This window comes from Panthera tigris, chromosome B3 (assembly GCF_018350195.1).
Source record: "Panthera tigris isolate Pti1 chromosome B3, P.tigris_Pti1_mat1.1, whole genome shotgun sequence".
In the NCBI taxonomy this organism is placed as follows: domain Eukaryota; kingdom Metazoa; phylum Chordata; class Mammalia; order Carnivora; family Felidae; genus Panthera; species Panthera tigris.
Genome location: NC_056665.1, coordinates 106,267,053 through 106,283,829, shown reverse-complemented (window position 1 = coordinate 106,283,829; position 16,777 = coordinate 106,267,053). Strand labels below are relative to the sequence as shown.

The 16,777-nt window shown below is 35.7% G+C and overlaps 1 protein-coding gene across 4 annotated transcripts in view; it reads right to left on the bottom strand.

Annotated features, from left to right (window-relative positions):
• The window catches only part of LRRC9 (leucine rich repeat containing 9), a 112,344-nt gene that overhangs the window by 39,978 nt on the left and 55,589 nt on the right, over window positions 1-16,777 (bottom strand). For all 4 annotated transcript variants that reach the window (XM_042989812.1, XM_042989815.1, XM_042989813.1 and 1 more), the window contains exons 17-21: window positions 14,525-14,644; window positions 6,143-6,334; window positions 4,906-5,031; window positions 2,365-2,499; window positions 744-921 (exon numbers count right to left, since the gene is read on the bottom strand). In XM_042989812.1, coding sequence (XP_042845746.1) covers window positions 744-921; window positions 2,365-2,499; window positions 4,906-5,031; window positions 6,143-6,334; window positions 14,525-14,644 — 751 coding nt within the window. The remainder of the gene's footprint in view (window positions 1-743; window positions 922-2,364; window positions 2,500-4,905; window positions 5,032-6,142; window positions 6,335-14,524; window positions 14,645-16,777) is intronic.

Genomic DNA, 16,777 nt, shown 5'->3' with positions numbered 1-16,777 from the left:
ACAATATAATGAATGTTATACACACTGTTTTTAAAGATATCTAATACTTGCTTTTGCATATGTAATTTTTTGAAATAGAATATTCTACTTTTATGGAAAAGTACACACATGTGCTAAAAATAATCCAGCAATTCAAAAGTGAATAAAGTATAAATTAAGTCTCTTTTCTAGCCGATGGAAATCATCATACAACCAGAAATATTCTATACCCAGATAAATGTGTATATTTGTGTGTGTGCGCATACCCAACATTAATTAGTAAAGCTGCTTCATTGTACTTTATGTGGATCCCTATAAAAGGTGATATAGTACATTTGATAACTTTCAACCTCTAGTGAGTAGTTTTCATTTTTGTTGAAATCTTCAAATTTCCAAAGGTAATCTTAATTCCATACTTGGAAAAATCAACTGGGCTGCTTTATCTTTTTCAAAAGCACACCTCATTCATTCATTCATTCTCATTCAGATACTAATTACTTTCTAGTTTGTAATGTGCTAGGTTTGGTTATAGGTGGGACAGAGGAGAGGAGAGAGAAGTCAGAGCTGAAAGTCAGCTAGCTGGGCTCATTACATATAGTGACTGGTCACAGATCCCACTAGTAAGTGTTCGGAACACTCTGCCCCAAACCTTCTTGGAACTTCTGTAGACATCTTCCTCCTAAAAAATTCTGTCCTCCACATTTTCCTTTTTGGCTCTTGTTAGTTAAGCATTCATATTTTAAGATTTTAAAATTCTCAGATACCTTCTATCTTTGAGATACAGTTTCCATCTAACGTGAGTTCTTCCAAGTTAACACAGGATTCCAAGCCTTCTATTTTAGTGAGATTATTGTTGCTGAATGACGCCCATTTCAAATTTTCCAATTTTTCTAAATTTGTGATTTCAAAGAGATGTTGCCCATCTAAATTTAAAGCAGTTATCTGTAGAATAATTCACATTTTATGTTACTTCTGACTCGGTATCAATAAACTCAATGTTAAAAAAGGCTAACGAAATCATTCAAATAAGTAACAGCAAAGGAATTCCTTCAGGGGCTCAGGGGCAACTAGGTGGTTCAGTCTGCTAAGTGTCTGACTTTGGCTCAGGTCGTGATCTCATGGTTCCTGAGTTTGAGCCCCACATTGGGCTCTGCACTGCTTGAGATTCTCTGTCTCTCTCCCTTTCTGACCCTCCCTTGCTCACTTTTTCTCTCTCAAAATAAATAAATAAACTTAAAAAAAAAAAAAAGAATTCCTTCAGGAACTGAAGACATTGTGAAACTTACAAAAGGGTAAAATTTGACAAGATTATAACCCCAAGAGGGACTTATATGGTCTTATGGACACTGTGCTGTGTCAGATTCCCCTGCAGTGAAAAACTTGTCCCAGCTGCTGAGAGTGCTGTGGGCAGAAAGATTTCTGCTGTCAGCTCCTTCAGGGACAGCCTCAGCTGCAGAGAGCTGCCTTGCGCAAGGTCATGCTCCTTCCCAGTTTGGCCCAAATCCAATGATGGAAGGATATAAAGACCTGGCCATCTCAGCCCAACTTGGGACAAATTTAAAGGGCCATTCTAATTCCAAAACTCGCCGTGGGGTCAGGCAGAGCTGTCACTGGGCATGCATCACAGCTAAATGTCTGTATATATCCTGTCATAAAATAATGCCATTGATTTCTTCCCTTTTCGAGGGTCAGCTTCTCTTAACCCAGTTTCAGTCTTTGGCAAGAGGCATAAGGATGCTCTGTGCAACAAAAAGAAGCTGTTGGTGCTCTATCCTTGGCTGAATTGTGACCAGTTCCCCTAGTGTCATGCCAGAATTCTTTATTTCTTTTACCTTGTCACCCCAAATTTTGGCTTGATCTCTGGTTCTGCGCTCTAAAGTTTGCTTGCTTATTTTGATACATTATCAAAATCTACCCTTTGGTCTTGTAGCATACACTTATCCTAAATCTCCAGCTCTATGGTGACTGCCATTAAGGCCTAGTCCCCATGACATTACCACTCATGACTTGACGTCCCTGTTTAATTTTAATTTGGCTCTTAAGTTTTCTGCTCCTTACCTATCTGTGCCCTCTTTAAGACACATGGACCAAAGCTGATTAAAAATCAAGTGAAATTGGGGCGACTGGGTGGCTCAGTTGGTTAAGCGACTGACTTCGGCTCAGGTCATGATCTTTCAGTTTGTGAGTTTGAGCCCCACGTCGGGCTCTGTGCTGACAGCTCAGAGCCTGGAGCCTACTTCAGATTCTATGTCTCCCCCTCTGTCTACCCCTGCCCTGCTCATGCTCTGTGTCTCTCTGTCTCCCAATAATAAATAAATGTTAAAAAAAATTTAAAAATCAATTGAAATTAAGCTTTTATATTAGTTAAACAGAATTAATTTTTACCTTCAAGTACCAGTTCCCATTCACATGTAAATGTGGTCCCAACTTTGAAATCTGTGTCAGAATTTTGGCAGAAGGCCATATACTAAGTGTCCGTGGTCTCTCCTCTTTAGTACTAGAATGCCGTAAGAGCGATAACTAATAAAATAAAAAACACATGATGAATAAAGGAAATGGAATATAGAGGTTCATTTATATATAGTTAAAAGTACTTTTTCCTTGCTGAGTGGCACAATGAATAATTTTAAAATATGACATTTTCTTTGCCTTAAAATGTTCTCAATATCTAGATATATTTCACTTTTTGTTTTAGCAGACTGTTACAAAATAATAGTTATAAAAGATTGCTATAATACAAACACCCATATAGTCCATTCATTAAACAAGTTTCAGAGCTAGAATATTTCTCCCACTCTGGAAGCTCCCTGTGTGCCCCATCCTAATCCTTTTCCTCTCCTTCCCCTCCAGAGCCATCACTCACCTCATGTGAATCAACCAATGCTCCACAATCTCAAATTTTGTATCTACCATTCATTTGCTTTATTTATAGGCCTATGTTTGTGCCCATAAACAATATATCATTTAATCTTACACATATTAGAACCTTTGAATTGAAGAATTGAATTGAATTGAATTGAATTGAATTGAATTGAATTGAATTGAATAATATAAATGTATTCTTCTATGACTTACTTTTTTGCTCAACATTGTGTTCGTGACATTCATCTAGGCTGCTGCACGTAGCTGTAGTTCATTCACATGTCATTGCTGTACAGTATTTCCTTATCGATTCTCCCATCAGTGAACATTGGGGCTGATTTCAGTTTTGCACACTGCTGTTATGAATATTCTTGACTCTTGCTGCATACATGCAAGAGTTTCTTTGGAATATACACAACTTGCTAGGTAATAGGGTTAACTATATATGCAGCCTTACTAGATAATGCCAAATTGTTTTCCAGAGTGGTTATACCAATTGTAACTTTTAGTTCAAATTTTTGCTAAAACTTGATAGTGTCAGGCTTTAAAACTTTTGCCAATTGGTGGCTGTAAATTGTTATCTCATGCAGTTTTAATGTTCATTTCCTTGAATACTAATGTGATGGAGCATCTTTTCCTATTATTTGGCTGCTCTGATTTCCTCTCCAGCACCTTTTGCCTACTTTTCTGTTTGATTGGCAGTCTTTTTCCTGGTATATTCAGGATATGCAAATAGCATCTTTTGTTAGTTAGACATGTTGCATATTTCTTTTCCCAGTATGTAGCTTGTTTTTCCACTTTCTTTATGGTGTGCCCTTTAAGGAACAGTTGAATTAATTTTAAAGTAGACAAATCCAGTCTTTTATATTTATGCTCTTGGTTTCTTGTGTAATGAATTCTTCCCTCATTCAAGGACATAATGATAATCTCTGCTCTTTGCTTTTTAAAAAAATTTTTTTAATGTTTTTTATTTATTTTTGAGTCAGAGAGAGACAGAGCATGAACAGGGGAGGGGCAGAGAGAGAGGGAGACACAGAATCCGAAGCAGGCTCCAGGCTCTGAGCTGTCAGCACAGAGCCCGATGCGGGGCTCAAACTCACGAACCGTGAGATCATGACCTGAGCCGAAGTCAGATGCTTAACTGACTGAGCCACCCAGGCGCCCCTCTGCTCTTCGCTTTTAAAACATTTTTGATTTTGACTTTTACAGTTAAGTCTTAACACACTTGTCCCAGTGCCTTTTATTGACTAGCTTCCTTGGTTTGTAAAGGCAGTTCTATAATTTATCAAGTTTCCATGTATGTATGGTTCTATATTTGGTCTTTATATTCTGTGCTATTGGTCTGTCCCAACTCTACATTGTCTTAAAGGATTTTAGTAAGTTTTGATTTCTGGTAGGATAAATCCCCAAGTCTTCTTCAGGAGTTAATTATATTTTTTTATCAACAAAAAAGTTTCTTCCCTTCATTTTGAGTGGATCCAAAATTAAACATTACATTAAGGAATTAATATTCAAATGCCTCACAAGAAGTACACAGCTAGAGAACTAGGGTAAAGATGTTTAGGACTGCAGCTATTTTGTCCAGAGTACAGCATTCTTAATCTGGATAATATGGGCATTTCCTGCCCCCTGCCCAAGTTCATTAATTATGTTATGTTTTGTTTTGTTTTGTTTCAGCCAGTAATGTCAATACTAAATAGGTAATTCACTAAATGCTTTATCAAGGCCTCTAAGCTTACTTTGTCCACAGAAAGTTGCTTGTTTTCATGTAGGCTCTAGAAAGGACTCTGGTGAGTTTTCAAGTTGACTAGGAAAAAATACAATTACCCAGGAGGCATTTTGGGGGTAGTGTGCAGGGATGAGAATCCATACAACCAGTTGGTATTTAAATAAGATACATTTAAACAGGAAAAAAAGTTCAAGTGATATGGTTGTTACATATTGATTGTTTTTTTTTATTAGCATGCTAAAAGAAGACACAAAATCTTAAAAACAAGCAAGGTATGGAATATATAACTTGTATATTCTAAACAGCACAAAAAATATTAAACAGTGAAACCCAACCTGAGTAATCTTTGTTCCAGTAATAAATTTCATTGCTGCTATTGTTTCTTCTTCAGAAACGAGGAGTCCATCTAAATGAGTGAGAGCCTTTAATCTGCCAATAACACTCAGCCTTAATGTGGCTGGCTTGGGAGAAATAAGAAAAGGTTAATTTTTACAAAATATTACATATGTTATGGCATGGAAAGGAGTGTGCTTCTTCTTTCCTTCCCTTGTAATTCAAAATCATGCATCTCCCACTGTCTTACATATATCTAAAAATAAGGGCCTAACTTAGTTCTTCAGTAGCTGAAATTAAATTCTGTTTAAAAACTAATCTGTTTTGTTTGAAGCCAGATGACTTCTGGCTATAAGCTGTTGAAAAGTGTGGTGAAAAGTGCTCAGAGCACAATGGCAGTGAACTCCTGTTCTTCTAGATCAGCAGTTAGTCAGCTCCGTGTGCAAGTCTCTATAGATCTTTAGCCCTTGGCATCTAGTTTGGCAACGGGAAGATAGCTGTACACATTCTGTGTCTGCTTTGACAAAAGAAAAATACCCTTCAATTTTCCCGAGCAAAAAAGAAATAGAACAACATAAACATAGTAACTTGGCCAATTTAACAGAACCAATCATTAGCCTCTTTTTAAAATATTGAACCCAGTCTTATATTCATTTTTGAAAAGCAAGGAAAGGAGGATTCTTGAAATTATTGGCTTGGGGCTTATTTTAAATCCTTGGAGATACCCTTAAATATAATCATTGAATACTGAAATTTCTTAGCATGAATCTCTGTATTTTTGTGATGAGAAAAAAATAGTGTTTAATCAAATTTCCTTTTATAGCAGAAAATAAGCCTCTATAATGCAGGTTTATCAGGGGAAGTAACAAATGTATTCCCTCCCTTAATAGTCTGTTTCTCTCACTGTATTCTATTATTCTTGGTCCCATGCTTCATTACAATAGGTTCTAGTACACTGAACTGTATAATCCCTCCCAAAGTTTGCAAATAGCAATGGTATCTAACACTCTTAAAGCCACCATACTCTCAAACTATTAGAGCTTATCAAAAAAAGCTTTCCTTATAGTAACATTTAATTCATTTGATCACTACACTAAATTCAACTTATAAAATACTTAAAGGAATTCTAGTAAAACAAAGATAGTTTTCCCATTTCTGGCTACTGCTGAATAGTACCAAGAAAATGGCTTAGAAATAAAAATGATTCTTTGCTTTTTTATAAATACATCTCCTGCGTACCTTTTGCCATGGATTATGCCTAATATCAAGACTAAGAAGGCTTGCAGTGTGTTTGCATAACATATTTATTTCATCACCAGACTTTTTCAGTTGATTCCAGCTCAAGTCTAGGTGCTTGAGTTTCATCAGACCTCTGAATCCCTCCAGCGTTATCACATGGTTATGGCTTGCATCCAAATATTCAAGGTTATACTGCAACACATACAAATAGAAGTGGTGCACAGTTTCTATTTACAGAGTTCTTGTCTCTATGATTCACTAAGTATTTCCATGCTTTTTGGTAATTCTTACAGAAAACCTACACAGTAGATACATTGCATTATGGTATCAACATATGTATTCTCCCAAAGAGCTACAGGTCTTTTATTTTTATTTTTTTTATAATTTTTTTTCAACGTTTTTTAATTTTATTTTTTTTTTTGGGACAGAGAGAGACAGAGCATGAACGGGGGAGGGGCAGAGAGAGAGGGAGATACAGAATCGGAAACAGGCTCCAGGCTCCGAGCCATCAGCCCAGAGCCTGACGCGGGGCTCGAACTCACGGACCGCGAGATCGTGACCTGGCTGAAGTCGGACGCTTAACCGACTGCGCCACCCAGGCGCCCCCAGGTCTTTTATTTTTAGCCCTCAATTCTCACTTCACCCTTCTAAGGTAGAGAGGCAGGTATTTGTTTTCCTAGGAAAGAAACTGAAGAGTAACTGACAAGATAATTTATCCCCCCAAAACAAGGAATTTCACTTTTACTTTCTGGGCTGCTGGTTTATACCATTGAACCCATGGCCTGGTTAAAAAAGATTCACCTTCAGAGGTAGAAATTTCAGCTCAGGTCATGATCTCACAGTTTGTGAATTTGAGCCTCGCATCAGCTCCACCCTCGGCGTGGAGACTGCTTGGGACTCTCTCTTGCTCCCTCTTTCTCTGCCCCTCCCTTGCTCTTTCTCTCTCTCTCTCTCAAAATAAATAAATAAGCTTAAAAAGAAAAAAAAGAGCCACTGAAAACATTGTTTCAATTATATGCACACATAGTCTTACACAAAACATTGTATTACATAGAAATTTGTATCCCTTTCACAATCATGCATCATTAAATATTCTTTAAAATGGTTTTGGATAATATTCCAATATTGTACTGATTGTATAATATTCCAATAAGTGAATAATTAGGATTATTTTAAACATATTACTACGAACATTTATGTGGCTTCTAATTGTTGACAACACTACCACAGACATCCATGATCATGAGACTTTAACTGAGACTCTCATGTTTTTTCAGAAGAGATTTTTAAAAATGTGATTCTTAGTTTGGATTTCTATATTGTTAAAATTTTTGATAAATACTGCTAAATAATATTCAAGGATGTTTGTACCAATTTTTTCTTCCAACAGTAGAATATGAGAGTGTTCATTTTCTTAAATACCCACCAATTCATCTGCCTTATTTTAATTTACATTGCTTATGACCGGTGAAGCTGAACATCTTTCCATGTGTTTTGTATGAGCCATTTTTAAATTTTGTTTTTGTTTCTTGTGTCTTGTCTTTAGCCATTTATCTATTCAGATATTAATCTAGTTATTTGTAAGAAGTCTTTAAGACTTCAATTTGTTACTTCTATTTGTTGCAAATAAAATTTTCTTTTAAGGTGTCTACTAATTCAGACTTAGAGCAAAGAAGAGATTAAGAACTTTAAGAAGATATTTTGCAACATATTTTTAAAAATAAAAAGTAATATTACTATGGATTAAAAATGAACTTGATTTCCTTAAGGACATAAAGTCCTTAGACTTAGAACAGTCTTTCTGGCTTTATAAAGATTTACTACATGGCCTGTCTTTTCCCAGTTTTCATCATAAAGTGGTAAAAACTTGTCCCAAATTCTGGCACTTACATGCAGACTAGCATTTGGGAACCATGCATCATAAAAAGATAACTGTCTTCTTTCCTTGAAAAGGGGGATAGGATCTTCATTTTTGTAATCCCAAGATATAAAACAGATATTAAGTATTTTCAGTTTTGTAGCAGAGTTTTTGGTCTTAATAGTTCTTGTGCTTCAGTTTAAATCCTTAAATCACAGTATAGCACAGCCAATTTACAAAGATTAAAACCCACAACACCTCCTTTAACTATTCTTAGGGATAATGGTTCATTCTCTAAATATAAATTAGCTCTCTCTAGACATCAAGAACACTTTAACAATAAGTTTTTCATTGGAAGAGATAAGACAGAAGGATTATTTCAATAAAAAATTAGGCACATAATCTAGATTAAGATTGCAAAGAGCCATATATATAGATAATATATATATATATAATCTATATATAATCTATATATATATATAATCTATATATATATAATCTATATATAATCTATATATAATCTATATATATATATATAATCTATCTATATATATATATATAATCTATCTATCTATCTATCTATATATATAATCTATCTATATATATAATCTATCTATCTATCTATATATATATATTTGTCTTTCCCCGGCCTACTCTGACTATGGTGGAGCTATTTTCAGAGAAACAAATCTGTTCTTATTGTTTTCTTTCAGATACTCTTTTCCTGATAGTTCAGGTGAGCGAATGACAAACATGCAGCCTAGGACTTTTTAATTTATTGTATGGATGTCTTGTTTAGACTTTTAAAAATGCTATAAAAACCATAGAGTATATATATGTTTTCATCATTAACGAAGCCAAGTCTTCCATTATATAAACAGTGTTAGGTTGGGTATTTTCATTTACAAGGCAAGTCCAGGATGATGAACACTTAAGAATAATATATTTATTTTCTGCAACCTAGTAGAAGCAACTTGTAGCATGCAAGGCAGGTATGGAAACTCTCTATGTTAGAGACATGCCTAAGGAAAATTAGAGTAAAAATGAGATATCTCCAAGGTAAATTTAAAAAAACCTAGAAGACAGAAGAATGAATGTGAGGGGTGCCTGGGTGGCTCAGTCAGTTGAGCGTCTGACTTCGGCTCAGGTCATGATCTTGCAGTATGTGAGTTCGAGCCCCGCGTTGGGCTCTGTGCTGAGAGCTTAGAGACTGGAGCCTGTTTTGGATTCTGTGTCTCCCTCTCTCTGCCCCTCCCTCACTTATGCTTTGCCTCTCTCAAGAATAAATAAACATTAAAAAAAATTAAAATAATTCAAAGAATGAAGGTGAGTGATTAAACTAGATCATAACCTTTTGTAATGCCAAGATAAACATAATTCATATTAAACACACATACAAAACTCATTACTGGAGAATAAAGAGGTGGAGGCAGCATAAGTTTTCAATCTCTCTGAATCCCCACACAAAAACAGAATAAATAAATAAACCCAAATTCCACGGACAACGTTTATAACAAAGTTACATGACAAGGTAGCCCAATAAGACCCCAAAGAAGCCGTAGGGATAAACCACCAACAACCACAAGTCCTACGGGGTATCCATGCCTATATGAGAGGAAGCAGGAACCATCAGGCAGCATCTGATGGACCTGAGAACAAGACAGACCCCAAAAGGCTGCCAATGTTTACTGGAAAGTATGGGAGCCAACCTGAGTACAACTGGGAGAAGTTCTGCCTTCTTCATTACTGAGTGCATGCATGGGACCCACAGGAGAAAGGTCTGAAGCAGCTGGGGCAGTCCAGCACTTATGGATCTTAAAACTCCCCTAGAAGGCCCCCTTCTAGAACAAAATCCTTCTCAAAGAAGAAACTCAAAAATTAAACAGGATAAAGACAAAAAACACAAATAAACGATAAAGTTCAGAGCAAAGTGGAGGAAGAGAGTAGAGTCGGGAAATGTCAGAAAGTAAGCGCTATAATTTTTTTTTAAAGCAAAAATAAACAACAGAGGAGGGAGATCTGTGAAGGTAGGAAAGCTTTCCCTAACTCCACTTCGTTTTAGAAGTTAAGAAAAAATAATTTCATTAAAAAATGAGCAGCAGAAAAGTATTGAGATAAAATCCCAAAGTTAGGAGAGCAGGAAGGAGAGGGAGAGGGGTGGGGGTGCAGAAAGGAGAGAGAGACATTGCTGTTGGCAATAAAAGAACACCAGAAAGATATGCTCAGAACTTATCATGACTATTAACTTACTATTTTAAAACAAGCAAAAAGATGTTAAGAATGATACAAGATAAAAAATAACAATATAAATATGGATTAGAAAAACTCAGTAGTAAGGTGAAAGAACCCATAAAATAATTTGAAATAAAAGAAAAACATTTCAGAACAAATAGTCAAACACAAAAGCAAGTAAAACAATAGGTAATGCTTTAAGAGAAACAGAAGGTAAAAAAAAATTGTAAAATCAAATCGACTTAAAATTTTAAATTAAGAAATAAAAAGGACACAAGAGAAAGTGACAAATAGTGAAGATAGGTAAAGATTCAACATGTGGATAATGTGCATCCCTGAAGAAGAAGAAAACTGAAGCAAGGAAGCAAAAAAAGAGGCTTAAAACTTTCAATTTAAAAAAAGGAAAGAAAAAATGATTTTAATCTGTATTTTGGAAGAGCATACTGTGAAGCTGAAATACTGGCCCAGCGACCAATACCAAGACATATTCTAGTAAAATTACTAAACTTAAAAAAAAAAAAAAAAAAAAAAAAAAAACTTAAAAAGTTCTTTGGCCATCCAGAAGAAAAAAGCATGTGACTTATGAGGGAAAAATTGTACACTGTCATCAGACTTTTCTACAGTAACAGTTTATGTCAGAAGAAACAAGTAACATTTAAGATGCCCAAGGAAATAAATTGTGAGCCAAGGATTTTATATCTAGCAAAACTGCCTTGCATGTGTAGAGGATATAGAAAAACTATTATCTACATGCAGTAGTGGAAGGGATATTGTCCCCATAAGCCCTTCCTGAGGAATCTATAATAGAATATTTTTCAGACCATCAAAATGTTTAGAGAGATACCAACCTAAGGACTAGTGACAAGAATTACATATACAGTTACCAAACAACTAAAAGGGAGAGTGTACAAAGTGCAAGGCTACATGTTCTGACAAAGTATATACAGAATGATCATTTTGATTCATTTTTAAAATGAATAATGGAAAGAACATATACAAAATAAAAAAATCTTTCCAGTAATCATATTGATGAGAGTATCAGGGCTGTTATTCTGAGACTGTTGTGTGTGTAATAAGGGATAAAACAATGAGCAGTTATTAAATAGTCCACTGCTATCAATTTGTACCCTTGAAACTGAGGATTATTGATTGGTGTGAGAGAAAGAAAGATATTGATGTAAGTAACAGAGAAGAGGTTAAGCTAAAAGATTTTCAGTATTGAATCTGAATTGGAAATACCAATATAAATACATGAGGTTAGTTTTAGTTATACATACATATATAGTCACACACACACACACACACACACACACACACCTTCCCCATAATAAGTTCTGTCCAATGGAAAGACCTAGAAACAATGACCAACCCAGACTGTGGTCCTGAAATACCACTTTTCTCTAAAAGAAACTAGGGCTCCTTGAAGAAATGGCTGATCCCATGTCTACAAAAGAAAATACAGAAAATGGACATGGAACATCTTTTATGCCAGGTGGCAAAGAAGCTATCAGAGACCACTATGGTCATGGTAAAAGAAGCTAACTTTAAGATGATTCCATTGGTTAAGATGATAAAATTTGAGCTTCAATCATGATAATAATTGAATGAATGGACTCTCATCAAATGTGTTTAAGACCCTGCATTCCTAATGATATTAAAACAAAAAAGGAATTGCTTGTCTTTGGGAGATCACAAAACACCATTCGTTATCTTCAAAATTGGTAAATAAAGGCAAATAAACACCTATTCTGCATTTTCTACATGAGTGGTACCACTGGGTAACCAAATCACAGAAAAGGGGAAATGTCTTTACGTAAAAATAGTCTAACTAATAAATGAAAAAGAAATGATAGAAAAATATTGCCATTTTGTAATCGCTGATGAGTTAATGGATATAGACATTAATAATGCTACCAGCATGAGAAAAGTGAGTCAACCACACACGATCTGATTCTTACAGTCTTACCAGAGGAATGGAACCTGAGTCTGATCCAATTTCTGGATTTAGTTGCCAAATTGCAGAAAATACTGAGGGTGGGGGCTGTGTAGGATTATATCATAAGCAAATCAGCAGGGTCCAAATTGTGGGACACTCGGGATTGGAAGGTCAAAGCATTTCTACAGATAAACTATGGGGAGTGAAAGGGGAAAGAAGGAATTATAAGAGAAACCTATAAATTAAAAGAGACTTAAATGATTTTTAGAATGGCAAAACCAAACTATTGTACTAGGTAGGGATGCACATTTGGGTGATGAAACTATGGGGGAAAATGCAGGGAGAGGATTACTGGAGAGGTCAAGATAATGATTTCTTGAAGGGATGGGGCATATATAGAAGGGGCTTATGTTGTAGTTTACAAAGTTCTATTCCTTGACCTGGGCGCTAGTTACAAGCACATTCACCTTATAGTAATTTACTAAGCCATGTGCTTGAAGTACATAGTTTTCTGTATCTGTTTTTTTAAATTATTATTTATTTTGAGAGAGAGAGAGAGCAGGTATGTGGAGGAGAGACAGAGAGAGAGGGAGAAAAACAATCCCAAGCATACTCCACACTGTCAGCATGGAGCCCGATGCAGGGCTCAAACCCATGAACCATGAGATCATGACCTGAGCTGAAATCAAGAGTCGGATGCTTAACCAACCAAGCCACCCACGCACCCCTGTATCTCTTTTATTTTACAATAAAAAGGTGAAAAAAATACACACAGATTATTTCCTCCCTCTGATCACTCCTAACATTCCTGTAGTCATTTTTCAAGACATAGTTATATATCAGATACTTGATGTATCTGATCTATCTAGATCTATCTATCTACCTTTGCTAATCTTAAAATTTGAAAACACCACTTAGGCATATTTGTCCAGTTCTCTTACCTGTAAAATGTCCACAGTAATATTAATCTAATAAGTAGGCTGTGAAGCTATGATGTTGAAAGAAAATTTTCCGTCTAAGGAGAACAACAAAACTGTACTACAAAATACATGCTGAGAAGCTGGCTAAGCTCACTCACTATCTAAGTGCCTTGCATGACTTAAGAGTTTACTCATCAAATTTTGTGCCTAAGCAAAATAATTATGGCTGTCATAACCTCTGGAACCATTGGCAAATCATCAGAAAAAAAGTTAAATAAAACATGCCAACCATTTACATACAGTCTTGGGACTTCTGTTAAACTACTTTCTTTTTTTCTTAATGTTTATTTTTGAGAGAGAGAGACAGAGAGGAAACGTGAGGTGGGGAGGGGCAGAGAGACAGGGAGACAGAATCTGAAGCAGGCTCCAGGCTTGAAGCCGTCAGCACAGAGTCCGATGCGGGGCTCAAACTCAAGAGCCCCGAGACCATGACCTGAGCTTAAGTCGGATGCTTAACCGACTGAGCCACGCAAGCACCCCAAACTGTCTTCTTTACTTAGCTGTATATCGAACCCAAACTATCAGGGATTCTATTAAAAAGGACCTCGGCTTGCCAAAAGAAACAAGGAAGGGGGCTTAATACTAAAACTTAAGGTCAGTTAGCAAAGTAACAGTTCCGACCAGAGTGGGAGAGGCAGCAACGCAAGGGCTTTGATATGGTTGAAAGCAGCAGGTAGGGAATGAAGAGCTGAGGATGATGATATATTCTGAAACGGTATGTCAGTGACCTGGGACCCATGGAAACAGGGGATGCTGGGTTGGAGTTCTGGAGCCACATACGTAATTATTTTTGTTATATGATACATAACAAAGAAAACAAAAGCCAGATAAGATGCTTAGCTATGGGTACATGTGCATTACTGTATTTGTCCTATTATCTGTGAGAGGGCGAACACAAGTTCAACAAAGTCCGTGCGGGTGACATTCAGGTAGAAAGAACAAGGCAGAAGGAAAAGAGAAATAACAACATGAACAATGAACAAATGGGAAGAATTGACAGCCTTCAATATGAAGTAGTAAACTAGAGAATGAAGAAATAAGGACTCAGGAGCAGAAAAATAAGAATGAGAAAACAATGGAAATGACAATTTCCAAAAGACATTTTAAAAACAAATCTGGGGTAGTTTTAATAAATTTATTTTCAAGTAGCTAGAAATCAGATATGACCACAGGCGTATAATTGATTTTCCAAATGGAATCTGAATCCAAGACCTATTTTAGACAAAGTAACATATCATAATGTATGTATGTTTGTTCCCAATTTGAGCTGTATAATCCTGAATATGGTATATTTGAGGTCATAATTACAAAAATAATTTCTCTATTAAATTAATAATTTTATTTTACTTAAATAGTTTCAAAAGGACAGTTCTTACCAAGTGGTATACATCATCTAAACAGGTAAATTCATTAAAGCTGATACTAAGTTTTCGAAGTCCTGTTAACTTGGAGAGATCTCTCAATTTACTCAAGCTGTTTCCATGTAGATTCAGACTCTGAAATAAATTGAAATATAAATAAAAAAATAAGACAGATTACATTCTATATCATAGTTTTTTAACATTGAGAGAGAGCCAATAAGAAATATATCTAATGTATGATTTTAAAAGTATACTTTATAATAGCATCACTGGGCCCTGTTCTTGATTAATTTGATTTTCCACTTGAGTCTAAAAAAATTTTTTTTGAAAGAGAGCAAGAGCGTATGTGTGCACAAGTGGGGGGAGGGGTAGAGGGAGAGGGAGAGAGAGACTCTTAAGTAGGCTCCATGCCCAGCACGGAGCCCAACTCAGGGCTCAATCTCACGACTATGAAATCACGACCTGAGCTGAAATCAAGAAGAGTCAGACACTTAACTGACTTCAAAAGTCTTTTTAGAAAATAGCTAAATACATTGTTAAGACATTTATTAAGGCACATCTATCTCTTATGCTAGCCAGTGAACGATATAGGCCCTAAAGACTTTGGGTATTGGCTAGGATACCTCATAAGAGAGAAGATGCAAGGATACACCTTGATTGGACAAAACTGTATGAAGGCACAGGACTAAGGAAGAAAGGCTGAGGATGCTAAAGTAGGAGGACAGACACTCAAAGAAGGAGGTAGGAAAGTGTTTCCATATCAGAATTTGGCGTAGACTTTTCCTGTCCATTTGATCCCGGGCTAAACAAAAATGAGTGCTATTACAGTTTTTTTTTTTTAATATTTAGAGGATACCCTGATGTCTATATATTTTTCCGTCTTTACACTACACCATCGTGAGAGGTATCAAGTGAAGATTATGTTTATGCATAGTCTACAGAATAAGCAGTGGCACAGGAAAAATGTTTTAATATAATTTAATATAAAAATGTTTTCATATAATTAAAAATGTTTTAATATCCACAACAAATTGGTATTATGATAAAATCAAGCATCTACTTCCCAACTCTCTTCACTCACCACCACCATCTTATGCCCTATTATACTGTGGATATAACCAAATTCTTGGCAGGGAGAAACATCTACATGTCAAATAGTTGTCAAAATTTAGTTAAAATTGTTAAGAAGGGTCAATTTATGCAGAGTAGTTTATTCTACAGGTCACATTTTGGTATCTACAGATACCTTACACTTAACATGTCAAACTGAATTCATCATTTTCCATACATATCTGCCTGGTAGTCTATTTTTTCAATCCTGATTAAGAGTTTGACTATCTATCCAACAGTTATTGTTGACCACCCCATTTTCCTCTTTTCCATATGCATTTGATTCTAGAAATGTTTCTCAAACCAACCATTCCATACCAATACTACTAAAAGTGTTTTAGTTCAGACTATTATTGTCCTTTGGACTACTACAATAGTATCCACTGGCTATTCATACCATCAGTCTGTCTTTAGTTAAATCTAACCACAAATTGCCAAAGTTAGGGTCTTTACAAACACAGGGCCTGTTCCTTAAAGATATACTAAAATATTAAAATTTGCCTTTGCAAATTTGTATTTGTATACATATCTGTCTCCTCTGCTAAAATGATGTCCTTGAGATAGGGAAGATAACTCATTTTGAACCCCCAATGCTTAACTCATTGCCTAAAACATAGCAAATGCTCAGTAAATGCTAGATGAATAAATCGGTGCAAAAGCCAGACATACAAGCCAAACATACAACTAATAACTATATTCTTTTTTATTTAGGTATAATTGGCATACAGTGTTATATTAGTTTCAGGTGTATAAGATAGGGATTCACCAATTTATACATTTCTCAGTGCTCATCGCAATGAGTGTACTCTTAATCCCCTTCACCTATTTCACTCATTCCCTCCCATCTCCCACCTTTATTTCTATATATTTTATTTATTTTTAGGTGTCCTAAAAAACTCAATCTAGAGGGGAAGACTGAAAAGAAAATAAGAGGTGTGTGTGTGTGTACCCTTGGTTTCTTTTATAGTAATGGCACAAAGCAAGGAGAATAAAGGGTGTGATGTCTAAACATTCTTGTTGTAGTAGCCATTATTTTTACTAGAAGCCCTAGAAGGTTTTCCTGGCTTTTAGGCAGTATATGCAAATTTAGGATGAGAGGTTCTTCCATTCTTATGTTATGGGTATTGATCAAATTAAGGCAGTCAGGTGGAGGTCACA